Here is a 27924-nt window from a genome sequence, read left to right as displayed (position 1 = left end):
AGACCCATACCTACCCGTGGGCTTTGGGGGCCGACAGAACAGAAGTGGGGTTCAGTAGGCAGCCCTTTCCGGGTTGCACAGGGAACTCCAGGGTTTCTGGAGGAGGAGAATGCCTTGTCACGGAAGGATGGCACTGAAGAGCTGCTCTCACAAGCCTGAGGACTTGCAGGCGGAACAGAGGGAGGGTCATCTCAGAGGCCAGCTCCTCACTGCCATCCCCACATCCCTGCAGGCCCCAACGCCCCGCTGGAAGACGGCCCAGCGGACGCGGCCACATCTCCAGGACTGTAGCTGTCCAAACCACCGAATCCTCCGCGTCCCGACTCCTCCTCTAGGGACTGGCCTGAGGCAGGGCACAGGGTGGGGAGAGCCCAAACCTCCACGCTGTGGAGGCAGGCGGTTGGAGAGACAGCTCCAGCCAAGACCCCGGGGAGATGCGCTTGTTGCTTGGTCTGCTCAGACTGGAGTCAAGTTTCAGTGTCTTTTCCCCTCCCTTCAGCCCAACCCTTCAAGGCCTTGTGTCTCCTAAGCATGCTGACTGCATCTGAAAGGCCCCCCTCGTCCCACGAATGTGTGCGCGCCTGTATGTGTGGGTGCCCTCAGACAAGCCAGTGCGGGTGAAAGGAGGCGGCTCCAGTGTAAATGCACTTTCTTCCTCCCCTCCCTTCTCCACAGGACCCCAAGGCTGGGGTGGGTGTCTCCACCTCTCCTCTCTTTGTCACTTTGGTTTCCTATAAATATGTATGTATTGTATGTGCATCTTTGCTATTGTAAATAACTCGACCTTCTTTGTTTCTGATCCTGGCGTGCCGAAGGCAGTTACAGAGGGACTGCTAAAGGGAAGAGGAGGTTCACTTGTATCTCTTTGTTAGCAGCCCAGCTCCAGGATCAGGGCCCAAAGGTGGAGCCAGCCCTTAGCGCTCCGGGCCCCCGCCCTCCCATAGGCAAGAAGGCCTCCAGCTTCCCGCCCACCTGGCCGGAGAGCCTAGCCTCTGCAGCTCGGTGCTGAGCTACTCTCTCCCTCCTAGGACTTCTCATCTTCAGGGGAACTTCTTACCCCACCTGTGTCCACCCTGCCCCACCCTCTCCCTATAGAAAACCAGTGTATCAGGTACAGAGCTGAAAACTGGGCCCCAGGGAGGTGGGGGTAGGGGTTTGAATGCTGGAGTCCCTAAACTAACCTAGGACCATCCCCAGGGGCTACCACAGCCTTGGCCCCTATTACCACATCCACTCCACTCCCCACAGACTAATAGAATATACACACTGTGCTAGGTGTATATATACATATATATATATATAAATATATATAATATATATAAAATACAGATATGGAAATGACTGTTTTGCTGTTAAAATAATGTATACTCTTATTTTCTTCCTTTCATGGTTAAGATTTTTTTTTAAGAAAAGTTAAATATTCTTCAACTGTGGTGGTGTGTGTGTGATTCTTGGAACTGCTGTGATCAAAGATATTGTGGTTGGGCTTCCCTGGTGGCGCAATTGCTGAGAGTCTGCCTGCTGATGCAGGGGACACGGGTTCGTGCCCCGGTCCAGGAAGATCCCACATGCCGCGGAGCAGCTGGGCCCGTGAGCCATGGCCGCTGAGCCTGTGCGTCCGGAGCCCGTGTGCTCCGCAATGGGAGAGGCCACAAGAGTGAGAGGCCCACGTACCGCAAAAAAAAAAAAAAAAAAAGATATTGTGGTTGTTCCCTCTGAGACTGATTGGAATTGAATAGAGGGAACAGAAGGCAGCCCCAGACCCAGGCCTTGCCATATTCTCTCCCGAAGTTCCATTTGTGCACTTCACTGAACTTCAGACTAAGCGATACAGCCCCCATGGCCAGAACACGAAAAGACAACACACACGCACGCACGCACACATGCACGCACGCAGTGGCCCCAGAATCAAGAGCCCTCATGAGTTGCCTTCAGTGAGCTTCAGGACTTTAAAGGCAATACACAGGGGAGGGTCATCTCAGAGGCCTGGCCAGTTGCTGTCATCGGCCCTCCGCGTCCTCCCACAGGCTCCGACACCCCCTGGAAGCAGCTCATCAGACGTGGCCACACCCCCAGGACGGTAACCACTCAAACTGCCTCTCTTTGCCGTTATTGTTGGACTAAGGGACAAATTCTCTTTCCCCCCTAACTAATGTTTTCCCTCCTAAACCCAACATGATGCTGAGTGCTGACCTTGGGAGCTTACAGTCTAGTTGGGCATCAGAATTAATACACGATTCGTTCTTGATAAAGTGTAGGGGTGAGGACAAGAACTGCACGGATCCACTGAAGCTTTAGAAGGCCTCGGGCAGGGGTAACTGGAGAGGCTGGCCGTTACTGGAGAGCACCTGCTACGTGCTCAGCGTTGGGAATTCAAAGAGCTGCTCCCTGCAGAAGCTCAGCCAGCCGCCGCGAGGCTGAGCAGCAGCGCAGGTGGTGAGAGGCAGAGAGCGGCCTGAAGGCCACAGAGCCTCGCAGAGAGGCAGTGCTGGCTGGGAGAGCAGGGCTCTTGTCCAGGCAACAGAAAGCGGAGTCGGGGCCGAGGATGTGACCAGAGGTGAAGAAGGGACGCTCGCCGAAGAGTGGATGCCAGCTCCCCAGAAGCCAGCCCTGTGCTCTTGGGGCACGGTTGGGTCATCTCAGTGGAGGCAGCACTGAGGGTGAAGCGTCGGGGCCCCCAGCTCTCCTGACTCCTCCGGCCCCCGCACTGTCTGGGTGGCTCTGGTTTCAGGCGGCGGACAGCAGCAGGCGGTGTCATTAGGGTTCGTGTTTAGTGCTTGGACTTTGCTACGTAGATGACAAGAGACTCAGCACCCCCTCTAAAGCAGCCTGACAACTCTACATTTTCATAAGCTGAGCCCTTGCCCCTCCTCCAAACCAGTCCAGACACGTGGGCCAGATGGAGCAGCAGAAGGGGGAAGGGACCCAGGAGGGTGGAAGGGTGGAGCCCGCGCTCCATGCCTCTGCCCCACCCGCTCTTCCACTCAGCTTGTGCGTGTTGGTTACTATCCCAAGTCTTTCCCTTCTGCCTCTGAGACCAGAGGCAATGCAAACCCTTGTGTATCACATGTCCTCCAGGGAACGGGGACGGGTGGTACAGGTAGTGACTCTGGTCTGGGCAAGCAAGAACTAGGTCCTGAGGAGGCAGGAGAGCAACACCCCTGGTCGGCCACCACCAGAGGGGCTGAGATCACCCCCAGCAGAACCATAAAGCTATTCGGCCATTTCTGGCCATGTCAACACGCTGTTAACAGGCGCAAAGTCCAAATATTCCCAGTAGTTCTGGGACAAAGTTTTCAGACAGCCTCAAGGAAAAAAGTATAGCAATAGACTTTGTTAATGATCTGAGCTCTCCCATGGGAGGTCCAACCCACACATGGAAAGGAGATGCTTCTGTGGCCCAGAATCTCTGGGTAGAAGGTGGGAGGGGACTAGGTGGAGGAAGCCGCAGCCGCCTCCTCTTTGTGCTTGGCTTCACTGACAGGGTCCCTTGGCAGCATCAGCTCTTGGATCGTGGTGTACGCAGGACATTGTGGGGAGAAGCAGTTTTTCTGAAGGAAGAAAAGGAAGGCTGATAGCTAACAAAAGCAATGAAGGTTAATCATCTGGGAGAAAAACATCTCCTGGGACAGGGTGGGTTAGGGGCTGGGGGACATGGAGAAAAGGCGAAGGAGTGTGACTGCCTATCTCACAGCAAGAGAGATGAAGGCTGTGTTGTGATAAAAAAGAATGAGGGAAACTACAGGCCTGTCTTGGAAATGGGGAGACAAGCTGCCTGCAGCAGCTGCAGTCCCTGGGGACTCACCGCCAGGGACAGCCACAGCAGCCCCACGGGGCCCTTGGACGCGCTCTTGGACTTGGAGAACTGTGCCTGGTACTGCACTGCGGTGAGGAAGGCCTCTAGCCCCACCTCTGTGATGCGGTTTCCTGGTGGAAGGAGCAGACGACGTGGCCTCCGACACTGCCAACCTCCTTCTTGCCTACACCCTCACGGGACACCCTCTGCGACCCTCTTCCTCCAAAACTAAGCCCCTGCTCCCCCAGCTCCCCAGCTCACTTACCTATAGGACTAATTTCACTCCAGCTCTACTTCTCTGATGCCTCCTTTGTCTGACCTCCCTCACCCCCACCCCAAAGCCCCGTGCCAGAGGGCCTTCACCATCATGATGCCCAACCACTGGAGAACCAGGTTCCGCTCTGTGGAGCCAGGGCGGGGACACCCTTGTGACCGCATGGGGCCCAGCTAGCCTTGTGGCAGGAAGGCGGGGCGTGGGGGGGTTGGCAAACGTACGGAGAAGGTTGAGATGCAAAAGGACCCTGTTCCCAGGCATGAAAACTTTCCCATCTCGGTGCTCCACGGGCTCCAGAAGAGGGTTGACCATCTCAGTAGCTTCCCCAACCAGCTGCTAAGGCAGAATACTGATTGCAGCAGAGGAGAGGGGAGCTGGTCAACAGGCCATTCATTCATTCATTCAACATACATGCTTTGAGGGCCAGCTACAGTCCAGGCTTTGTCCCAGGTGCTGGGGATACAAAGATAAATGAGCCCATACCCTCAAGCAGCAGCTTTGTGGAGGGGAGCCAGAGAGAGAGAGAGAGTAATGCAGTATGCTGTCAGAGCTGACAGAGGGAAGCTCAGTACTCCGGGGGCACAGAGGAGGCACAGCTAGCGGGTCTCGGCATGTGTCCTGGAGGAGGTGGCCTGTGAGCTGACATCTGAATAGTATGTGGCCCCTGTCAGATAAAGATCAGGGGGGAAGTGGCAGCAGGTGCAAAGGCATGAAATAGTGTGTTGGCATTCACTAAGTAATTCCTAACAGGGAGAGCAATGAGGGCGATGGACTGGAGGGAGATGACGTTAAAGGCAGGATGAGAGGAAAATGCAACAGTCCTGGGGAGAAACAGCAGCCTGGATCAAGCCTGGGGCAGGGGCAGAAAACGCACTGAGAAGCAACCCTCGCCCGCTTTCTCCACCTGACTTTTCTCTTTTGCAAGATCTTATCCTGGGTGCCAGAGGAGACTCCTAAAAGTGGAGGTGCTGTTCCCTGCCAAGGTGGGGAGGTCTTTTGATGACAGAACACAGGCATACCCTCAAAGATATTGTGGGTTCGGTTCCAGACAGCCGCAATAAAGCGAGTCACACACATTCTTTTGGTTTCCCAGTATGTGTAAAAGTTACGTTTACACTATATTGCAGTCTAAGTGTGCGATAGCATTATGTCTAAAGAAACAGTGTATATACCTCAATTTTAAAATACTTAACTGCTAAAAAAATGCTAACCATCATCTGAGCCTTCGGGGAATCATAGTAGTAACATCAAAGATCACTGATCACAGATCACCATGACAAATATAATAATACTGAAAAAGCTTGAAATATTGAGAGAATTATCAAAATGTGACCCAGAGACATGAAGTGAGCAAATGCTGTTGGAAAAAAATGGCACCAACGGACTTGCTCGACGCAGGGTTGCCACCAACCTTCAGTTTGTATAAAAAAAAAAAAAATCTGCAAAGCACAATACAACAAGGTACGCCTGTGTAAGGACAGATAGCCCTCGGGTTAGCGTTAGGGTTAGCTGACTCCACTGCGGAGGGGTGGGAGCTACAGAGTCAGCAGTCCAAGAAGGTTTCCAAAGCAAGGAACAAGTTGGTCCAAGTTTAAATAGAAAAGGGAGGCTCCAGGAGCAAAGGAGAGAGGGTCTCAAGTAGCTGTGCACAGGGTGGGGGTAGTACCACGACTAGGAAAAGACCCTGCCCTCCTGGGGAGCTGTTGGCAGGGGCAAAGGAGAATGTGCTTCGTTCCCTGGGCAACTGTACAAGCAACCATGGGTGTGGTGGTGAGGAACAAATGGCCTTTTGGGAAGCAGACTGAGTTGAGGCAGAGGATCAAAAGTGTGGGCTCCTAATAAGCAAGTAAAGGTAGAAGGGGAGGGGGCACTGAGCTCTGTTACCCCCTGCAAGCCCAGGTTGGATTAGGGAGGGGGCCAGGACTAAGGACACAATGTGAGTTGAAGTGGCTGCTGCCACAGTACAGGGCTGGAGACTCCATCCCAGGAAGGCTGGGGGACTGGACCCCAGGGACGTGTCCCCCACCCCGCTTCTCCTGCAGCCTACCTCTGACTCCAGGAGGATGCTGCGCTTCTCTTTGCTCCCAGTCTTGGTCCCTTTTCCCTTGCTTAGTTTCTGCTCAGGGATGGTTACCTCTGGAGTGGGAAGAGGAGCCAGAATACACAGTGCAGACCTCTGATACCACTCAGTTTCCCCAGAGAGAATGGACTGGGGTGAGGAAGGGGACTCCTCAAACTCTGGGTTTGGGTACAACAGAAATAGAGCTGGAGGGGGGACCCCCAGCTAGGTAGGTGGTTTCTTCTCCGAGGGCAGGGCCACAGGGGTTCAGCCCAGGAGAAACGGTGTGGAGTGCCGTGGATGGGGCCGGTTGGGGCTTCCGACATCAAGGTGAGAAGTCTAGCTCAGCGCAGGCCTCCCGCATCCCTCCCCGTGCTCCTCCTTCCTCCACACCAAGTGGGCGCCGCAGAGGGGTGCTAGCACTTACTCCCCTTGCCTGCCTTTGTGGAGTCTTCTTTCTTAGGGGTTCCTTGTGTGGGTGACTGCCCAGACCCTGACCTCTCCTCTTTCTTCACCACTTCCTGTGGAGGATATAAGAAGAGAGATGAGAGTCCTACCTCCCTGGCAGATGGGGAGCAGGTGTGGGAGGGGCCAGAGGTGGACTTTCAAAGGGCTTCCTCCCTCCGCCCCACCCGCAAATCAAGGAAGCTTCCTCCCCTGTTCCTGCAGCGCCCAGGGCTCTGCTGCCCACAGCACACCTACCCCGGACTTCTTTTTCTTGCCCAGACCCTTAGGGGTCTTCGTTGTCTGCGTCTTGTCTTTCTCCACCATTGCAAAACTGCTGACCCCCATCAGCTGATTCTTCTCACGCTCTGTTTTGGAGTCGTCCCCATGTCGAGAGGTGGAAGGCTGTGCTCACAAATGGGAGGGGATGGAGGAGGAAGAACCCGGCGCCCCTTCCCCAGTGAGGAGGGAGGGGAAGCCTCATGCCTGGGTGGCAGTCGGACTGGCAGCACCCCTACCCCAATCTCCCTGCCTAAATGCTAACATAATTTGTTTGGGACCCTTCTGGGGCAGGTGCTGTTGGGAAGAAATGGCACAGGGACCCAGGGATGAGCTGGGGGTGGGGGGAGGTGGCATTCAGACTCATACAGAGGGAGAAAATAGTAGCTGACATTTTTTTTAACTAAGTGCCAGGCACTGTTCCAAGTGCATTAGATGAATTAACTCATTTAATCCTGTCAACAATCCTATGAGCTAGGTACAGTTATCCCCATTTTACAGCTGAGGAAACTGAGGCCCGAGAGGTTAAGTCACATGCCCAAGGTCCCAAGCGGTTTTGTGGAAGAGCCAGATTCCAAGTCCCTGCAGTCTAAATCTAGTCATCCTAACCAATACACTCTACCGCCCGCAGAGTGGTTCTGCAGTAAGAACCCAAACGTTTGTTAGATCTGTGCAGAGGTCGGAGAGAAAAACGGTCACGACACAGGGAGAGAGGACGGGTTAAGACTCGGCCAGCTGGCTGAAAGCAGCCAACCTGGGAAGCGGTTCCAAGGGCTCAGGTCTCAGGCTCCGAGCGCTCCTCACCGATCGCGAGCGCTCCTGCGAACCTTTCTCCAGCAGGAGGCGCCGGCGCTCCACCACCTCGGTGTGCGTCAGCTCGAAGGGGCGCAGGACCTGCGGCGGGGAGGCACCTCGCGCTCAGCCGCCCGGGGAGCAGGAGGATGTGGGGGTCGCTCCCCGGCCCCGCTCAGCCCGCACACCCACCTCGGCCAGCTTCAGGGCGCCCTTGTCCTGGATGCGGTTGTGGGCCAGGGACAGCCAGAGCAGGGAGCGGTTGAGCCGGAGGCCCTGAGGGGGCAGGGAGGGGCAGTGAGCCGGCTAGCCCCGGGCCGCCACAGCTCGCGCGGGGGGCCCCTGCCAGCCTCGCACGCACGTCTGCGATGTAGCCCGCGCCCTCGTCACCGATGTGGTTGAAGCCCAGGTTGAGGGAGACCAGGGTCCGGTTGCAGCTGTGCAGCGTGGACAGAGCCTGGCCTAGGAGCTGCGCCCCGTGGTCGTCGATATTGTTGTTCCGCAGAGACAAGTGCGCGATCCTGGGCAGCAGGAGGGAGAACGCGGGTCACAGGAAACACGGGGTCCTGGGCGTTCCCCAGAACCTCGGAAAATGGGGGCATGAGGAGGGCCGTTCAATCTGAGGGTGGAGAGGCAGGAATTGAGGGTGCTTGGGGAGGTGCTGGAGGGGCAAGGGAGCGTGGGAACTAAGGGTGACTTGGAATGGGGGGCAGGCCCAGAGAAAGGGGGTGAGGGAAAGGAGTCTCACGTGCTGTCCACTGCCATGAGCTTGTGGTAGGACTGCTCCGGCAGCGGGTTCCCCTCCAGAGACACCTTCCTGAGGGTGGGGGAAATCTGAGACCCAGGAGGCACCACTGAGGCCAGACGAGGGAAGGGGACAAAGAAGAAGGGTGGGGCTCTGGGAAGCAGCTTGGAAACAGAGGCAAAGGATGCAACCCCCCCGCCCAACTCCCTGATACAGGAAATTATATGTGACAGTTCTCCAGACTAGAAATCCAGAAGTGTGCCATGTGAAGGGGTTACTCCCCAGAGTTAGTGAGCTGTGGTAAGGGGGCCTCTAAGATGACCCCAGTGATCCCCACTTCCTGGTATCCGTGCCCCAGTGTAATCCTCTCCCCTTGAGTGTGGCTGGACCTAGTGACTCACTTCTAATGAATGGCATATGGCAAAAGCGATGGGCTGTCACTTCCAAGTTTAGGTTACAAAAAGGCTGTGGCTTCCAACCCTGGCACCAGCTGCCAAGTGGTGAGGGCACCCAGATGACCTGTGGAAAGGCTCCCGAGTGGAGGCACTGTGGCCAATCAGCTGCCACATAAGTGAGCCTGGCGGCAGATGCTCCAGCCCCAGCCAACAGCCTTACGGCAACCTCACCGAGACGCTGAGCCAGAGGGGCCAGCTAACCTACACCCGGACTTATCTCACAGAAACTGTGAGATAATAGATGTTTCTTGTTTTAAGCCACTACGTTTTGAAGTAACTTGTTACACAGCAATAGGTACCCAATACATGACCCCTCCACAAGGCAGTGGCTTCTCCAACAGTACTGAGAAAATGGAGGTGTTTTTCCAAGTCACAAGAAAAAAATGAAACTAATGGCTGGAAAATTCTCTATTAAAAAAAGTTTCTCTCGGGACTTCCCTGGTGGCACAGTGGTTAAGAATCTGCCTGCCAGTGCAGGGGACATGGGTTCAAGCCCTGGTCCGGGAAGGTCCCACATGCCACGGAGCAACTAAGCCCATGCACCACAACTACTGAGCCCGCATGCCACAACTACTGGAGCCCATGTTCCTAGAGCCCATGCTCTGCAACAAGAGAAGCCACAGCAATGAGAAGCCCGCGCGCAGTAACGAAGACCCAACGCAGCCAAAAATCAATCAATCAATTAATTAATTAATTTTTAAAAAAAGTTTCTCTCATGATATTTGCCCAACCTTTCAGCCTGGCTCATCTAGCATCTAAACTTGATTGCATTTATTTTAAATTATTTTTATCATGTTGATCTGACTCATTTTTACATATTAAGATGAATTCTATAGTTATTCTCCTGCTGGCTAAATTGTTTCTAATTCCCGCGATGGAATACAATATGTGTTTTGTGGTGTTCAAGACAAAGAGCACCCAAGGACCTCCAGCTGAAGGAGACAAAATCCCTGCCCTCAAGAAGCATCCATCCCATCTACAGGAGGAAGACAAGTGAGGAGGCAAGCCAGTGACGGTGGGTTCTGTGAAGCGGGAGAAGTCAAGGGCGCTGGTGGAGCTTCAACAAAGGGCAGCCAAATCAGCTGTGTCCTTTATACAGCAACCACCCCTGTAGTTATACTACTACACACCTTGCTCTGGCTCCCTCCTATACAAGAATGCCCTTTCCCAGTTCCCTGCGGGACCCCCTCCTATTACTCCTTCAAGGCTCAGCTTAGCACCACCTCCTCCAGGCAGCCTTCCATGTCTCTCATGAACCATTCTTCCACCACTACAGTCCCCACAGTGCCCTGCAGTATCCACTCCTATGCCCTTCTCCCTCCCTCACTGGACTGCCAGTTCCTGTAGGATAAGAACCAGTCCCTAGTACAGTGCCAGACACCAGGCAGTGAGGAACCTCCAGGGAGAGAGCGGGTAGTGGTGGGACTGATGGAGAGGAGGGGATAAGGCCCCAAAGGTAGGTTCTTTAGGCACCAGAGTAGGCAGAAAAGGGGACTCCACTGCTTGTCAGATGGGAGCTTCAAAACCCAACAGACACTAGCAGCACCCTCTTTCCACAAGGATGCCAGCCCAGGCCACAGGAGCTGGAACTTGTCACCCCTGTCCCCAAACTGCTCACTTCTGACCACCCAGCCAGCCAGGCTACCCAGGTAGCCTCCCCCTTGCCTATTCCCCTCTGCTGACCTGAGCGTGGATGAGCAGAGAGGCAGGAGGGCGATAAAGGTGGTCAGGGTCTTATCAGTCAGCCCCACCTTCCACAAGCTGGAGATGGGGGGAAGCACAGAAACGCAGCTGGAGCACCACCTCCTTCCCACCTTGTCCTCTCCAGCCACCCTGACACCCCAGCCACATTCTTCCTTATCACCTTCCACACAGTCCCCAGGGGGGGCCTTCCGTGCCCCTTCAGTTCTTTCTCCCAGACCACTGGTGGCCCGTCTCTAACACTGGCCTCCTGCCCCTCCCCCACCCCCATGTCCCCTCACTTGATGGCCTGAAGCTGGCTGAGGGAGATCAGACACTTAGAGAAGATACCCAGGATCCGCTCCTCAACCTTCCAACCTGCGGAAGGGAAAGGAGGAAGGCGCCTCAGGCCCGGAGGGGTGCAGTGGTGGACGGCTGGTGACAGGGACCGGGGGGTGGGGGTGGGGGGCGGACCTCACCGCGGATGTAGATTTCCTTCACGGACTTGTCCTCGGGCTCCAGCTCCACCTGGATGGTGGGCCGGAAGAACACGTATTTGCTCTCCAGGCTGTTGAGACTGCAGGACCGGGACAGCCGCTGTTCGTCTAGAAGGCAGGGTGCCAGGAGCCGGGGGAGGAGGGAGGGGGCAGAGTCACCGCCCCCGGACCCCACGCCCCGGCCGGCCTACGGGAGCCGGAGAGGCCGGGAGGGCTCCCACGGAGCCGCGGGATTGGAGGACTCCGCCAGACCCGCATCTGCGAGGGTTTGGAAAGGACGACGTAAGACCGCCCCCACCTCCCCACCAGCCCCCTTGAATCCACCCCGCTCACTCACACACACATTGCCCTGCGTCCCCGCCATTCGACCCGCCGTGCGATGGGGGATGGACGCGGTAGGCCTGGCAGACACCCCGGGGTCTCCACTGTCACTCACCTACGGTGGGCTTTTCCGACGTAGAGGCGGAGGGGACGAAGGCCGGGTGCGGGCGGGGCCGGGTGACCACTTTGGGGAAGTCCGTATAGCCCCACCGCGTGCAGAGCTCAGCGAAGTCCACCTCGAGGACGCCGGTGCCCTGGTACTCCTCTGTGGGGGCGGGGACGAGAGTGGGAGGGGAAGCGCAGCGCCGCGCCACGCCCGCCGCCTGTAGCCCAAGGCTGCCAACAGAGGGCAGCAGAGACCAAAGGACGTCCCACCCAGCCCTGCGCCCCCGCCCGCCAGGGATCGGCGCACTGCGCCGCGTTCCCACGCTCGTCAGCGCGGGGTTTCGGGCCTCTGGGCGGGCAGCGGCCCCTCCATCGAGACAGACGTCCTCACAGCCATTTTTAACATGTAAGGTGCGTTGTAGAGACCGACACTGAAAACGCTTGAGAGGAAACTGGGAAATCAAGACCTGGGAGGAAGGGGACTAAAGGGCGTGGAATGTAGACAATGAGGGCGCCTCTTTTATGTGCCGGCTCGTCCACCCACCCCGTGGGTCAAGGCCGCTTCCACTCCCGCTCTCCGCTCCCTGGGGGGCCTCCGCCTCCCCAGCCCAGCCTCCTCCCACGTTCCTTCCTTGCAGGGACTGCCCAGGGTCACACGGATAAATAAGGCCCAGGCCTGATGTGAGCAAAGGAAGGAAAGCAGAAGGACCTCTCCACCTGCCCCCGCTCCCACCCCCATCCCCACGCCCGCACTCGGGTAGACCGAGGCCCAGCAGGGTGGTAGGCTTTTATTTATTCAGCAAACATTGATATAGCACTTACTCCTGTCCCACACTGTTCTAGATATGCTTTGGAAATCTTAACTCATTCAAGAGTTTTATTAATTCAGACAGATGCCCACCACTTCCCATCCTGAGGGCTACGCAAACCTGAGGTGCCTGAGTCCCCAAAGACCCCTGCTCTTTCCTGCTCCTGCATGCGCATCCCAACAAGAAGTGGTTCCTTGAGATGGGAAGGGGTGTCCCTGGCAAAGGCGAGAAACTGGAGGCAGAAGGGTGGGCTTGGTGCCAGCCTGCTCTTCCAAGTGCAGGACAGCCTGGAGCCCCACAGGCAGCGGACGCTGCAGGGACTGTGCCCCCCGACAGAACCCCTGCAGCCAACAGCAGGGAGCCTACCAGGAGGGTGCAGGGGGGCTGGCAGGACGTCTGCTCAGCACTGTGGGGCAAGATGCAGAGAGGTTTGAGGGTTCTCGTGGCAAAAGGGTGAGAGACACAGGCACCCAGACGTCAGGGGGAACACAGACACCGGAGAGACATTAGCAGAATGGACGAGGCCGATGAGAGGAGGCATTGGAAGGCTAGGGGAGCCCCTTGTACAGCTGACTCCTGCACACTGCCTGCTTCCCCGGACTCTTCCCTCTGCTGGGAGAGGCCCTCAGTCCTTCCTTGCTTCACTCACACCATCTTTCCCCAAACAGAGGTTCTCAAACTTTAACATCTTTCTGTAAGAATCAGTAGGAAAGCCTGTTAAAGCAGTTTGCTGGGCCCCATCCCCCCAAATTCTGATTCCATAGGCTGGGTAGAGTCTGTGAATTTGCATTTCTAACCAGCTCACAGATGATGCCAAAGATGGTCCAGAGAGAACCGCTGCTCTAAACCAGCACTGCCCGACAGGACGTAATGGGATGATGGAAGTGTTCCACCACTGGGCTGTAGCTAGCAGTGACCTAGTGGGCAGCACAGCTCCGAAAGGGCCTTGCTCCTGCTCTCCTCCCCTCCCACACTCCCTCCTCACACTCGTTATGACCTTGCCTCGTAGCTCCTTGAGAAATAGAAGCCACCAGATGCGATGTCCTCTCAATCTATCAACGTTCCTACAACTGCCTTCACTCGCTACCCCATTTGAGCCCTGCCACAACACACGATAGCAGCTGCTAAAGCCGCTGTGACCCTGTGGCCCTGTCCTGTTATCACTCCCTTTCTCTCCGACCCCTCTGGCTCCCCCTGCCTGGGGGAGCTCCTTCTCCTCTAAGATCACTGAGGCTGGATCCTGAGCCCTTTCCTGTCTCCGGTTCCACTCCCCCCTCCCCAGGGGAATCTCTTTCATTCCCAGGACTTAAATGCACCCAAACATCAGCAGCTCCCCAATTCACATCTCAAGCCCTGACATCTTCTCACCCCTCCACACGCTTCCATGCAGCTGCTCAGCCGACATCACCCCTTGGAGATCTCTTACGTGCTCTTCCTTCAGGCCTGCCTGTCTCCATGAATGGCACCTTAACCCACCCCGTGCCCAGTACAGAAACATGGAATCATTCTTGCTACCTTCCCCACTTTCCACCCCATCCACTACTTCACCAACTCTTTTTCTACCTCGGAAGTACTTTGCCAAGGAGCCTAACCCATCTCCCTCACTACCCGAGTCCAACTACCACTGTCCCTCACCTGGGCTATTGAAATGCCTCGTAACTCAGCTGCCTGCCTTCATTCTCTCCCTCTGCCACTCCATTTTCCACACAGCAGCCAGAGTGGTGTGAGTGTGTGTGTATGTATGTATGTGTGTGTGTGTGTGTGTGTGTGTTAATGTAACTAGGTTCATATCTGTAAGAGATTCTATCCTGTCTTGTCTCTCCTTCTGGAAAATGCTCTTTCTCCAGCTCCCATAGCTTCCTCCCCCCCAGCCACCAGCACTGACAAGGAGATGGCACCTGACCAATGTGTGACAATCAGTCTTTTCCCAAGTTGTTTTTCCTTGAGTCCAGAGACAGCAAGTTCCTGTCCCTCTTTGAAGGCAAAGCTGGTAGATTTGAATCAAGAAGCCTTCCAATCAATTCCCCTTTGTGGATAATTAATTTGGGTTGGGGTTCTATCACTTGCAACATAAAGAGCCACACTCATACGCATACTTTTCCAATGGTTTTCTTTTCCTAGAGAATGTAAATTCCATTCCAGCTGGACTGTGTCCATCTCGTTCTCTTTCTATTGGACCTGACCACAGAGCAGGCATCCAAAAAGTAATTGTTGAATAAATGAATGAATATCTATAAAACTAAACTCAAAGTCACCTCCTGGCAGCGCCCCTGTGTCTTTCCATCATTCCCTGGACCTTCTTCTCTGATACAAATTAGCACATCTTATTGTATTTGTCAGCATCCCAAACCAGAGTGTGGCTTCTTTAAGATCAAGTTCAATTCAAACATCTGCCAAGCTGAGTTTCAGGAACTGTGCTGGGACTAAAACTGTGATTCATATCCCAGGATGGAGCAGGGCGCTTTGGGTGGGTGCACAGTGTACATTTGTTGAGTGAACAAGTGAATCTGCAGTTTATAAAATACTTTCTCACCATCAACTCTATTGTGCCTCCCAGTAATAGGCAGGGCAGGACTCCATACTACAGAGAAGAAACGTGCCTAATAACACGTGCACACCTCATAACGGTGACCACTTATAACACCCATGCCATGTGCCAGGAGCTAGTTACATTCACATATTGAACTTCAGCTGGTGGAGCCCTTTTCCACACAGCGCTCCTCAGCGCCAAAAATTCTGTTATTATTTACTGGCTCGTCTGTCTCGCCCGCCATTGCCTGGCACAACGAAGACGCCCCATCCAATCTGGCTAACCCCAGCGACGAGTGGCTGGTGGGAGCGCGCGGAGAACCCTAGAGGCCTGATTCCCCCAACCCCGCCACCAGCGTACCAGGGTTTTGGGGTTTCTCCTCCCCCACCGGCGGCAGGACGGTCGTCGGCTTCTCCTTGGCCCCGCGGTCCCCCTTCCTGGTCACTGCACCGGATGACTTCTGGATCCCGGAACGCGGGGCCCTGGGTGAGGCCACCGGTGGTGCGCTCGCCTCGCCCGACATGCTGGTGCCGTCCGCAGCGACTCTGGGGACACTCACGGGGGCAAGGAGGCAGGACGGGATTCTGTGGGGCTCGCCCTGGAGGTGGCCGAATCAAGGGTCTCTATTCCGCGTCCACAGGCGGGACCCGCCTGCCGCGGCGTCGCCTCAGCGTCCCTCTCCAAGACAACCGAGCGAGGTGGGCGGGCCCGAGGGCAAGGGGCAACCACAGAGCGCACGCGAGGCCGACAGGGGGCACCACAGAGTCATCAGGGGGCGGGAGGAGCCCGGAGGGCGGAGCCACGGAACTAGGGCAGCCGAGAGGGGCGGGGCCAGGGCGGAGCCTGGGCAGCCCTGGGTCACAGGGGTAGAGGAACCCTGGAGCCCTGGAGGGCCGGACGCCGCGGACCCTGTGCGAAGGGAGAAGGACCTGGACGGAGCCGTGGTGGAGGGAGAAGAGTGGATACCGGACTGGACCGGAGTGGAGGGGGCTGGGCTAAAGCGAGACCAGGACGGAGAGGCGGGGCTAGGGGGCAGGCAAGGAGCTGTCCAAAGTCACCCGGGAAACGGAACCGGGGAAAGCCGGGATCCGACCCCGTGTATTAGAGATAGAGGCAGTCGGAGGAATCTAGGGAAGCAGAGTCCGGGTGGAGACAGGTCCACTCTCTGGGGTCGGCCCTCCTACCCTGTAAGGAGAGGACTCCTGATGGAAAAGGCCCAGAGAGACCCACCGAGTTAACGATTTGGCGTGGCTCTGGGTTTGTAATCTCGACCCCATCTATGTAGCCTCCTGGAGGTCTGGGAACTTAGTTGATCCGCTAACGAGTTTAGAAGGCGGGTCACGCTTCCAAGAAATCTTGGATTCAAAGTCCTCAGGTAGCCTAGACCCTACCGGACCCCTATCAGAGTATACTCTCTCCCCTCTGCTTTCCGGGCTCCAGCCTCCCCACTCCAGTCTGTTCCCCTCCCCCACCACCACTCTCAGACCTTCCCACCATTGAGCTTTTGTGCTGTTCCCCTGTAGAAACGCTACCCTTTGGGGAAGACTCTGACCTATGCAGTCTTTCAGCTCTCAGAGCACCAGTTTGCCCAGCTATCTTAGCACTTGCCAGCACTTACCACTGGTACTTTTAACTCACTCAGCCACTCAGCCTTTGGGGGAACATTTATTGAGTGCCTACCATGTGCCAAGGGGAGCCAGTGTTGAACATGAACACAGGATTCCTGCTTTCAGGGAACTTAAGAGTCTGGTGGGGGAGGCAGAGATTAATCAAATAATCACACTAAAAAGCAACACATTACAGAGGTGCCTGGCACCCTGTAGGCCTTCTGCAGGTAACTGGTGCATGAACACATCAGTAATCAGTGCTGTGAAAGAGAACACGGGGTGTGAAGGACAAGCAGGAGTTAACAGGTGAGTGGGGGAGGGAGAGCATTCCAGATGTGCCAAGTCCCTGTAGTAGGAAGACATGTAGATGATAGGAGGACGTAGAGGCCAGTGTGACTGGAGCAGAGTGACAGGGAACACAGTTGAGAGTGAGGCTGAAGAGACAGGCAGGCCAGGCCAGCAAAGCCTTTAAGGCTTTGGACAATTTTGACTGTAGCCCAAGGGCCATGGGGCACCCACGGAGACTTTCAGGCAGGGGTGACCTAACCAGCTTGTATTTTGAAGCAGTTGGTTGGCGGAAGTACCAAATGAATGCAGGGAGGCCAGTAACGCTATTTCTAGAGTTAACTGGGTTTGGGCTGCCTCTCCACTATATAGTGAGTGCCCCAGGACAGGATCAGTGCCTGGTAACCCTCTGAAAACACGCGTGCACGCACACACAGAGCCTAGCCCGGGAGTGCACAGAAAAGTTACCCAATATACACTTCTTACAGCAATCTGAAATCAGAGTTATCCAGCAACATTCAACCCACCAGTTTATGTATACAGGGCCCTGGGGGCCTTGGGGAGCAATGGGTTGGGGAAAAGGAACACAGGTTTCCTGCTGACCAGTGTTTCCCATGGTAAAACCTGGGAGCCAGGCTCCCATCTCCTCTGCATTCACTTCCTCTATTAAACATGTTCGTGTTCATGGCCGGCCAGCCCTCTCCCTGCTCCTGGCAGGGTACAGGGGGTTCTGTCCTCAGCCTTGAGCAGCAAAGAACCGGTGTGCTGACCTCTGCACACCATCTTGGCTCCTCAACGGTCCTGGCGCCGAAGTGGGGGTGACGGGGGATGCCGTACTGGAGGCAAGTCATAGTGTCCAGGGATGTGGCTGTTCTTGGGTGAGTCATAGTGGCCAGGAGGCAGGCCTGGAGGCAGAGGGAGCTGGGAACCCACGGAGTCTCGGTCTGGAGACAGAGAGGGATGAAGATGAGAAGCAGGTGGCTCCTCCCCCTTCCCACCACGCTCCTCCCCTCTCCAGCCTCTTCTGCCGGAAGACGGATGCGTAGTGCCTGGCTATAGGCCAGTTTGTGCAGCTCCTCAGCTGCCAGTGGGGGAGGCCATCTCGACCTGCCCACCTCACAGGATAGGAAGATGCTCTGTCACCTGCCTTGTTCCCAGCTTTTCTGGATATCAAGTCTACAACTCAGGTGCTGTAAAACCACCATTTCAAATCCTCAGCCCTGTGAGGGAGGTACCGCCACCTACAGGCTCTAAGAGGCAGTGTGACTTCCCAAACATCATGCCTGGTTTGAGCCCAAGTCTGACCCCAAAGGCCTTGCTCTTGCTGCCACTTCACGCCCACTGCGCATCCTCGCCCTCTGTCCCTTCTCGTTTCCCACCTGCCTTGTCCCTGTTCTCTCTGCCCCAGTGGAGAAGGAAGGCTCACCATGGGTCAGGGGGCTGGGCTGCTCATAGGTGCCACTATCTCTCTCTGGCTGGGGGGGTCGCCGCCTCTGGCTGTCCCGGAGCTGAGGCGGCTGCCTGGGGGGGGACCCTGAGGGAGGGCCTTTCATTTCCATGTAGCTGCTCTCTCGGGGGCTCCCTAGCAGGCTGGGCAGGTCCCGGATGGTGGCGTAGGGGTTCTCACTGCTCAGGGAAGCCACGCTGGCCCCCAGCCCCTCTTCAGAGATGGGCCCTAAAGATAGGGGAAAGAAGTCAGGCTCGGTGGAGGCACTGGCCCCTAAACCCCAGCGCAGCTCCCTCCCTCGCTCCCCCGCCCCGCCCTGCCCTGCCCTCACCTTTACCGTAGAAGGGGCCTGGGCCATTCCTGTTGCTGTAGCTACAGCTGTAGCTTCGGTCCAGGCGGCTGTTACCTGAGGAAGAGAAAGCAACCTGCAGTCAGGCCCCTGGTCCCCTGCCCAAGCTCCCACCTCCTCTAGAACCGGGGCCCAGAATCCCCTTCCACAGACACACGCACTCAGATGGAGCAGGATGCTGGGCTGTGCACATCCACCCTCACCAGAGGCCTTGGCCCCCAGGCTCCTACCCCTGTCCAGAGGCCCTGGAGGGGGGTCCCGGCGCCGCTTCCAGTCAGCAGGCAGTGTGGCGTGGTTGTTATCATGCCCGTGGGCTCCACCTGGCCGCTCAGGGGCCTGGAGGCTGGCAAAGAGCTGACTGCCTGGAACCTGGCAGGGGAGGGGTGGGACAGGGAGAGCCACGTGCACGGCTGGAGCTTTCCCGAGAACCGGGCTGTGCCCACAGGGCATCCACAGTGCATCCCCGCCCCCAACACTGACCTTGTTAGGGGGCGGGGGGTTAGGTGAGCACTGTGACAGGGTGTGGTAGCTGGGGTTGGAGTAGTAGTGACTGTAGCTCGGAGGGACATCTGCACAAACAGACACAGTTGCAGGGTGACCTGCCCGGTCAGAGACAAGCCTGGGCCCAAGACATTCATTCTGTTCCAGGAGATCCATAATCAGCCTCTCTGACCTCTTTCACTCTCTCCAACTCCCCACTTCCCATCTACAAGGTCCAGGGAGGGATGCAGGAGCCCCGCACCCCATCTGCCCTGTACCTAAGAGCCAGCCACTCATGTGTGTCCCTGCCCCCAGGCCAGCTCACCTGGCATGACGTACTCAGAGCCGTCCAGTCGCCCGCTGCTGTAGGCCACTGCCAGGTGCTGGTGCTCTTTGCCTTTTTGCCAATGGCGGTAGCCAATGAACAGCGCCACCAGGGCCACCACCAGGGATCCCAGCACTGCAATGCCAATCACTGCCCCGAGTGAGTGGTAGGCCACTGGAGAGGTAGGCATCATGGTGAATGGCTCCTGGCTTCCTGTGGGGGATGGGGTGGTCACTCAGGACAGTGTCTTGGCCCTACTGGTGAGCTTGGGATGCATGCATGAGGGAGGCCCCAGTAGGGGGGCAGGGTGATACAAGGGTACCACCTAGCAGAGACCTGGGCATGTACCTGTGTCCTGGTTCCCTGGGGACAGTGCGGGGCGGGGTGGGGGTAGGGAGGGGGCTAGATGAGAACTCACCGATCCTGCAGGGGGCACCACTGTGCCCTGGGGGACACACACAGGCCCCAGTCTCTGGATGGCACCTCTCTCCGGGACCACACTGGCATGGTTGGGAACAATTGGCACCGAACACCCCTGGAGAGCAGCCTGTTTAGAGAGCCGAGGAGGCAGGCGGGGATCAGAGGGGCCAGGGAACAGCAGTCCCCTCCTCAGGCTAGGGCTGACTTGGAGGCAGGGGCATGGAGTTCCCCTTCTGCTGGTACCTTCCAAGCAGAGATGTCCGGTCCGGCCTGGGGGGCAGAAACAACTCCCATGCTGGGGGTGGCAGGTCCCACCATGGCGACACTGGCAGAGCTGGGCACAGTTGGCCCCCCAGTGTCCTAGAGGGCACGCTGCAGGAGACAAAGTTGGAGCCTGTCTGGGGGGCAGGACCAGCCCCTCCTGAGTGAATTCTCAGCCCCCAGCATCGCTGAACTCTTCAGCTCAGCTTTGGTCTCCCCAGGGGCACCAAGGCTTTGAACCGTATCTACACACTGATGACTCACAAATGCTTATCCTCAGCCCTGTGTCTTGCCTGAACTCCAGACCCACGTGCCCAGCTGCCTGCTTAACTTCTGCACTTGCCTACCTGATAGACTTTCAGAATAACGTGACCAGGGCCAGACAACCAAAGGCTTCCAAACTATCCTATATTGCTTAGCTCTAGACTTTTTTTTTTAACATAAGAGAGAAATAAGTGTCTACACTATTCAAGGTATAATTTTTGTGTATCTGACACTAGCAAAAAATCTAATAGTAGTTACTGAATTCTATGGAAAAACTCTTGTCCAAGATTACTTCCCTCTACCCTGCCCATCTTTTTCATAGTAACTGCTTCTCATTTCCCCTTTTCAAAATTTGTTTGACTCGGTTTTCTGGACTAATCTTTTCCATGATGTCCTTCTTATATTTATGTGGGAAAGAGGCCATGTATAAATAAATAAATTGGCAATCCAAAAGAAAAAAAGAACATGTCCAAAACTGAGCTTATGATTTTCTCAGGCCTTCCATGCAGAAGGGCAGGGAATTTTCTTCCCTGATCTGTTCATTGCTGCATCCTAAGCACCTAGAACGATACCCAGCATGTAGGTGATGCCCAATAAATATTTGTTTATAGTGTTTATATAAATGGCTGAATCAAGGTGGGTTCAGAGGCTTTTATACCCAGGAGCAGGGGAACGGAAGCCTCTGGTCCTCAGCCCACCCCCTCAGCAGGCACACATGCTCAGACACATGAGCCACCACATACGTTGGGAGCAGTCAGGGCCTGTCCAGCCAGCCATGCAGTAGCAGGTCCCATTCGAAGGGTGGCAGGAGGAGTGGTTAGCACACTTGCAGGGCACACAGCGTTTGCCGTAGCGGCCGGGCTGACAGGCTGGGGGAAAGGGGCTCGTGGTGACCAGGGGCAGGGGCCAACCCTCAGTCAGCCCGTGACCCCACTCTCTCCCTCCCTCCTTCCCACTGCAGCAACCGGCCCAAAGATTGGAGTCAGCACAAGAGACCAAGAGGGGTAGAGTGGGAGCTTCAGGCATCTGACACTGCACTGCACATTACTGCTGGCAGGCAGGGGGAGGGGAGGGAGCCTCACATCTCTGGCAGGAGGGGCCTCGGAATCCAGGTGCACACACACAATTGCCATTCTCAGGGATGCAGGTGCCTCCGTTCTTGCAGGTGCAGGTGTTGCTACAGTTGGCTCCCCAGAAGCCCTCAGGGCAGGGCAGGTGGCAGCGGGTACCTGTGAGAGGGGTAGGATGAGCCTGGCCTGTGGCCCCCCTTCTGTAGGGTTTCTTCTGAACACATGTCCTGTGGGATACATCCCCCAACTCCACAGTAAGCCTGGGGCCTGGACACCTAGAACGCTCACCTGTCCAGCCAGCCTGGCACTGGCAGTGTCCGTGAACAGGGTCGCAGCCATCAGAATGGTCACAGTCACAGCGACTGGCACAGCCTTCACCAAACATCCCTTTCTTGGAGAGGGAGTGGAGGGCAGGATAGGCCAGTCAGCTGGGGGGTGCTGTGCCCTTTCCTCCCCCCGGCAGGCAGACTGTTGTGCACTTACCAGGCAGGGGAGCTGGCAGTGGGTCCCGTGCCACCCAGGGGTACAGGTACAGGCTCCAGTTTGGGGGCTGCAGGCTGCCTCGTGGGCACACTGGCAGCTGGCATTGCAACCGAAGCCCCAGGTTCCAGGCGGGCAGGGCATGGAGCAGTTACCATGCTGCCAACCTGGAAGAGGGGACTTGCAAGTAGGCATGGGGACCTGGCTCCCCTCCTGAGCAAGCACACACTGGGCATTGGCTCTGCCAGGCTCTGCGCTATGAGCTGGGGCTGGGGGGGGGATGCCCATGACCGCATAGGAGACAAGCATAGAAACTGTTGGATGTTGGACAGAAGGCTGAAAGACCGCTGGGGATGCACCACCACCTTCAGGGTCTTGGTTGCCTCTTCTGCAAAATGAAGGGGGGTGGCAGCAAACCCAAATGCTTACAGAGGCCCCAACAGGTAACTAAATGAGTTCTCCAGATCATGTGTAAGACAATAGGGAGGAGTGGGGACTGGAGACTGGACTTTTGTTAAATGTGATAGAGAGCTAGTCAAACAAAACATATCTGTGTCCGAATCTAGCCTAAAGGTTGCCAACGTGCCACCCCTGGTAGATCTCCGAGGCCCTTGCTGGAGCTGCCATTCTGTGATTCTGTATGTCTGAGGATGAGGAATGTTCTGCAAAGAGGTACCTCTAGCCTGGGCCTTTAAGGACAATTGGGATTTTTGTGGTTGAAAAAAAGCAAAGCGGATATTCCAGGAAGGAAGTAGCCTGGCTACTTTCCCAGCAGTCCAGCTGCTGACCAGTGCCTCCGCCCTTACCCTGCAGCCTCTCCCCTACCCTTGGCCTGCCCCTACCCTTGGACTCTCCCTTCTTCGCATGGCCCCGCCCCCAAATCCCCTTCCGGGAGACCCCAACCCGTTACCTTCCTTGCAGACGCAGGCGCCGTCGATGGGCGAGCAGGCGATGGCATTTTCGCAGGAGCAGCGTGCGGAGCAGTTGACTCCATAGGTGTCAGGGGGACAGAGGCTAGCGCAGTGCGGGCCCTGAGAGCAGGCGGGAGCACCAGTGAGAGGAGCGGGCGGGCTCCTGGGCCTCTCCGGCACCTCCCTCGCGGCGGGGCGCGCCTCACCGTGTAGCCGGGCGCGCACCGGCAGAGGCCGCTGTCGGGCTGGCAGACGCCGCCGTGAAGGCAGAGGCAGTGCTCCTGGCAGCCGGGCCCGTGCGTGTCCTGCGGGCAGCTCTCGTTGCAGTGGAGGCCCGCCCAGCCCGGCAGGCAAGAGCACTCCCCGCTCATCGGGTGGCAGCTGCGGGCGGAGGCGGGGGCGCGGCGCGGTCTGAGCCCGGGTCCGCAGGTCGACTTCCCCGCCCCCTCCGCGTGGTGGGAGCCGAGCATCGCCGAATTGAGGGGGACATCGGGGAGGCTCGGTGCTGTTCCGAGAGCGGTCTCTCCCCGTCCCCGAGGCCCCTCCCCTTTCCCTTCTGTGAGACCTGCCCCGCCCTAGGTCCTTTTTGTGACTCCGGTGGCTTCAGCACCGAAGGCCTCTCCCATTGGCCTCCAGACCCCTTGACCACAGTGCCTACTTGAGACTGTGTTCCGGGTCGCAGGTGCAGGGCATCTGGCAGCTGAGGCCATAGAGGCCGTCGGGGCAGAGACGTTCGGCGCAGCGGTCCCCAGTGAAGCCGTGTTCGCACAGACACGCGCCGTTGGCCGGGAAGCAGCGGGCGCCCGTGGCGCAGTCGCAAGTCTCAGCACAGTCCTGCCCGAAGCGGCCCACGGGGCACTCCTCACGGCACCTGGGCGCCTCTTGGGAGTGAGCCTGGCCACGCCGCCCGCCGCCGCCCCCGGCCCACCCCAGGCCACTCCCACCCCAGGCCAACACCACTCACCGGTCCCCTGTGTATCCCGGAGCGCAGCGACACTGCCCGGTGAACCGGTCGCAGAGGCCTCCGTTGTGACAGCGACATTCCTGGGAGCAGTTGGGTCCATAGGAGCCCTCGGGGCAGGGCAGGGAACAGATGGTGCCCTGTGGGGGTGAGAGGTCGACAGAGCCCCAGGAGCCCAGCCCCCTCCCCATGGCCACAGGACCCGTCAATACCCCTACACCCCAAACCCTCAAACCTCTCCAGGGCCCACACAGCCTACCCCCCTCACACACACCCTCCTGGGAGCCCTATAGAGAACCGCCCACAGAATTCATACCCACAGGTCCCACCCTTCATACCATCCATCCAGGTGGGCAGCTGCAGGAGCCCCGAGAGGCCTGGAAGACACCCCCGTTTTGGCAAGGAGGGGTGCTGGGGCAGGAGAAGCCAACACCGTCCTGTGAACAGGACACCTCACAGCTGTTGGGCAGAGGGGGTGAGGTCAGTATGGAAACAAGCAGTACCTGCTTCCCCCTTTGCCCCCAAGGGCTGGTCAACCACAAACAGGCCCTCCCCAGGAGGAAGGCCCGACTCCAGGGCTCAGTGAGTCACACCCACCCTTCGAATCTCACCCCCATCCCTTCCCTCTTGGGTACTGCAGGGATCAAAAAACAAACGTTTCCAGGACTGGAAATGGCAGGGACACCCAGCCGCATCAGGAGGGGTAGAGCGAAGAGCCATGGGTGGCGTGTCTGCTCTCCACGCACCCCCTGCTCCACCTCTACCTTTGCTCATGCTCGTCCCTCTGGGGGCAACACGTCTGCCTGCCATGGTTTTCTGTCCTGAGGGCTCAACGCCAGAGCTCCTCCATGAAGCTGGATCTTTGATCTCCAGCTAGATGCACATTCTCCCTCCTGTGACTCCCCAGCTCTCCCTGCACCCTGCCTTGCAGTAGGGTTCTCTGCGTCCCTATCTCAGCCCCAATTTGGGACGTGCTTTCGCTCACACGCTAGTTCATGTTATCTTCACAGCAACCCTTCTAGGTGGACAATACTGCTCCCATTTTACAGGCCGGCAACAAACACGTGAAGAGTCAGTGATTTGCTCAAGGTTGCTCAACCAGCGAGCAGCAAAGCTGGGACCAGGATCTGGGCCTCTTGACTCCCTTCCCACGTTTGGGATGCTGAGTCCCCTTGTGTCCCCACGTATGCCCGTGCATCCTGTGTCTGCAATCCCGTTAGTGTGTGTTCCTGCTGTTACACACCTGGGCCCAGTTCTCTCTGGGGGGCAGAGGCAGGCTCCGGTCTGGGGGTCACAGGGTGCCCCATGGCACTGGCAGCTGAACTGGCAGGCAGGGCCATAGCGGCCAGGGGAGCAGGGCCGAAAGCAGTGTGGAGGCTGCAGCCCAGAGGGACAGGAACATGCCCCACTCTTGGGGTCACAGGAGCTGCTGTTGCCGCAGTTGCAGGGCTTGTCACACTGTGGCCCCCAAACTCCCGGGGCACAAGCTGTGGGACGGGAGGGCAGAATGGGGTCACCGGGGGTCTTGCCCCTCCCCAGCCTCCAGTTAGTCCCCGTCTCTGTGTCCTGGCCCCCACACATGCCCCCATGTCCGGCTTTGGCCCCTCCCCCTATATCACACCTCCAGAAAAGGCTGCTGGCTGCAGTGGGACTCTGCTGGGTGATCGCTCTGGGGGCCTAAGCACCTGTGTCCTGGTAGGGAGGGTGTGCCCAAGGGTTCTGCATCCCTCGAGGCACAAGGGGTCATGCCCTGCCGTCACCAGCCACTCACCACTGGAGCAGTCGTCGCCCCGCCAGTCTTGCACACATTGGCACTGATTGGGTGCCATGCAGCGGCCATGAACACACTCCTGAGCACAAAGCGCTGGGGCAGAGATGGGGTGGGGTGTGTGTGAGAAGATGCTTCCACCCCTGCCGTACCCACCTTTTATTCTCTGAAGCCTAACCCCAGCTTCCTCCCACACCAGGGACCTGGAGTTCGCCAAGCAGCAGTTCTGCCTCTAAGATGCAAAAAGACTGAGAGTAAAGCAACTCAGGTCAGAGCTTGTCAAGACCTCAGGATTCTGGACTCCCGAGCTCCTTTCTGTGAAATTCTGGAAGCACCTTGTTGGGAAATGGGCAGGCGGGGTTCCTCACGTAGGGACTAGACATGGATGCTGTCCAGAGAGAGGGTAGGGGCTGGGCTGGGGGCTCAGGCTGGGCAGGGGTCTCTGTAGGGGCTGGTGATGGTCCAAGGCTGAGAGAAGGGGAGAGACAGACAGAGCGGGCTCTGCTCTGGGGGTTTCAGGGTGCTGGGGGCGGGGGACAGGAGAGACTGGATGGCAACAGGTCGAGACAGATAGCAACAGAGAAACAGGGACAGGAAGAGTCAGAGAGAGAGCCAGACACGGAGTCCTGAGACACGGTGACAGAGAGATACAGGCAGCCCAGAGACAGATGCAGAGCCAGAGACCGCTGAGGGACATGGAGAGAGAGAGTGGGAGAGACGTAGGGACAGCTAGAGACAGAGGTATAAAGTGGCAGCTTTGTCCCTAGAGACAACAGGGCCAGCGGAGGGCAGAGGAGTAGCCCCACCCTGGTGAGGGCAGGGAAGGACTAGGTGACCCAGGCTCCACTCATTCCACCGCCCCACCCAGGACTCACGGACACAGGCTCCGCTGCTCTCATAGAAGCCCCGACAGCACTGCAGGCGCATTCGGTGCTCTGTCTTCACCACCTGGCGGTACACGGTCCGGTAGACAACCCTGGGGGAGACCCAGAGGTGGCCCTCAGTCCTCCCTGCCGAGGCCCCGGCTTCCAGCCTTCTACATTGCGGCACTGGGGGAGGCCTGGGCCACTGCCCAGCACTCTGAGCTGGGGCAGCATAGAACATTCCCTCCTTGCCTCCCATCCAGCCATACACATGCACACAATACACCACATCCGCACACCCCAAACACACATACCCCACGCACAACATGCCTTGAGTGCCCTGAGGCCAGATGCTTCCTCTGAACTCTAAAGGTTCTGAGAAAAGAATGGGGGTGCAGAGCGGCAAGGCCGGGGCCGAGGCAGCTCCTCTGGCACCCATCTGCCGATGGAAGGGGACGGGCACTCACGTGGGCTGGGGGCAGGTGTTCGGGCTCTCCCAGGGCCGGTCACAGGGCTCCGAGGGGAGCAGGCTGAAGGGGCGGGAGCGCGACTCCTTGGTTGTGGTGGTGAAGCTGCAAGACAGGGAACGGAGTCGGGGTCCGGGGCAGGGAGAGGCCTGAGCTGGCAGAGCAGAGCGGGGGTGCGAGGGCTTGGCCACAGTGGGGAATATTCAGGCTTGCTCCCTCGAGCCTAGGATGGACCCCCCATCTGTCCCGCTTCAATCTGGAGGGAATCCTCCCAGAGTTGGAATATTCCTGGGAATATTCCATTCCAGCCTTCCATTCCCTGCCACCTCCTTCTCCCTATATGGGGAAATTGAGCTAGAACTGACTTCTGGGCCCAGCTGATGGAGATGGGTTGGAGCACTTCTGGCCAAATCTTGCCCTGGGCCTTGTTGCCCAGCCCTGTCCCCTGGGCTCTCCCTGGGCCAGCCCCTCTGCTTGTCCCATAGTGAATGGCTCCTACCCTGTGCTCTGTCCTGCAGCTAGCCTCGCACAGGGACCAAGGGATGGGGACAAAGAAAGGACAGGGTCACAGCTGAGATGGAGACTGAGACAAGATCAAGATGGGGCTGGAATCAGAGGCATCCCATCTAGGGGAGCAGAGACAGTAGAAGCAGAAATAGGAGGGAGGTGAGGGCTGGAGAAAGGGAAGGAGGCGAGGGAGGGAACTGGAAAGAGGCGCCCCAGTGGGGAGAATGGGGAGCTGGGGGCTTCCAGCCCTCAAGGCACAGCAGGGGCCCTCTCTCACCTTTCCCAGAAGCTGCAGGTGTTGGGGTCCTTGGGGTTGAGGGTTCCAGCCAGCCCCAGGCCCAGGGCCAGGAAAAAGAGGGCCCGCAGAGGTGGTGACATTGCTGAGGCCTGTGACAGGGCCAGGTGTGGAGCAGGTGAGGGGCACTGCAGCCACAAACCTGGAGGACCAAGTCTCTGCAGAGACCAAGCAGGGGTGGCAGAAGAGATGAGGCTCTGGTCCCCTGGCCCATGCTTCCCAGGCTCCAGGTCTTATTCCTGACCAGGTGGAGCACTGCCATGCCTCTGAGACTTTCTCACACAGTTTCCTCTGTCTGGACATCCTCCCCCCCGATTCTTCACTTTAAGCACTCACTTTTCAAGGTCTAGCCCAGTGTCACCCCTCTTTCCCTGCCCT

At 57.5% G+C, this 27924-nt stretch overlaps 3 protein-coding genes across 12 annotated transcripts in view; 1 reads left to right on the top strand and 2 right to left on the bottom strand.

Moving 5' to 3' along the window:
• The window catches only part of ARHGEF11 (Rho guanine nucleotide exchange factor 11), a 114854-nt gene extending 113473 nt beyond the window's left edge, over positions 1 to 1381 (top strand). For all 8 annotated transcript variants that reach the window (XM_060090768.1, XM_060090774.1, XM_060090773.1 and 5 more), the window contains one exon: positions 233 to 1381. In XM_060090768.1, the coding sequence (XP_059946751.1) occupies positions 233 to 291 (59 nt within the window). In that variant the 3' untranslated portion in view covers positions 292 to 1381. The remainder of the gene's footprint in view (positions 1 to 232) is intronic.
• A 2030-nt stretch (positions 1382 to 3411) lies between these two features.
• On the bottom strand, positions 3412 to 15394 carry LRRC71 (leucine rich repeat containing 71). The gene is made up of 15 exons (XM_060088293.1): positions 15147 to 15394; positions 11458 to 11607; positions 11004 to 11129; positions 10827 to 10902; positions 10528 to 10605; positions 8393 to 8461; positions 8006 to 8165; positions 7837 to 7920; positions 7657 to 7746; positions 6832 to 6978; positions 6557 to 6650; positions 6118 to 6206; positions 4292 to 4403; positions 3806 to 3927; positions 3412 to 3551 (listed from the first exon to the last, which is right to left on the bottom strand). Exons 1-15 carry the CDS (start codon positions 15307 to 15309, stop codon positions 3432 to 3434), a joined length of 1680 nt encoding a protein of 559 aa, XP_059944276.1. The 5' UTR covers positions 15310 to 15394; the 3' UTR covers positions 3412 to 3431.
• A 1539-nt stretch (positions 15395 to 16933) lies between these two features.
• On the bottom strand, positions 16934 to 27629 carry PEAR1 (platelet endothelial aggregation receptor 1). 3 transcript variants are annotated; one of them, XM_060088290.1, is made up of 22 exons: positions 27529 to 27629; positions 26745 to 26849; positions 26290 to 26390; positions 25418 to 25510; positions 24890 to 25133; positions 23985 to 24105; positions 23650 to 23786; positions 23344 to 23556; positions 22892 to 23066; positions 22685 to 22805; positions 21778 to 21941; positions 21583 to 21685; positions 21307 to 21453; positions 20968 to 21093; positions 19943 to 20071; positions 19698 to 19826; positions 19280 to 19492; positions 18955 to 19043; positions 18705 to 18843; positions 18457 to 18531; positions 18105 to 18353; positions 16934 to 17622 (listed from the first exon to the last, which is right to left on the bottom strand). In XM_060088290.1, exons 1-22 carry the CDS (start codon positions 27627 to 27629, stop codon positions 17471 to 17473), a joined length of 3126 nt encoding a protein of 1041 aa, XP_059944273.1. In that variant the 3' UTR covers positions 16934 to 17470. The 3 variants fall into 3 exon arrangements, with proteins under 3 accessions (XP_059944273.1, XP_059944274.1, XP_059944275.1); XM_060088291.1 differs by having other exon boundaries at positions 18463 to 18531; XM_060088292.1 differs by lacking the exons at positions 20968 to 21093; positions 26745 to 26849; positions 27529 to 27629 and having other exon boundaries at positions 26290 to 26317.
• Positions 27630 to 27924: the final 295 nt, after the last annotated feature.

Source organism: Mesoplodon densirostris, chromosome 2 (genome assembly GCF_025265405.1).
Source record: "Mesoplodon densirostris isolate mMesDen1 chromosome 2, mMesDen1 primary haplotype, whole genome shotgun sequence".
Classification (NCBI taxonomy): Eukaryota; Metazoa; Chordata; class Mammalia; order Artiodactyla; family Ziphiidae; genus Mesoplodon; species Mesoplodon densirostris.
The sequence above is the reverse complement of the archived record's forward strand: the minus strand, read 5'-3'. Positions and strand labels throughout refer to the sequence as shown.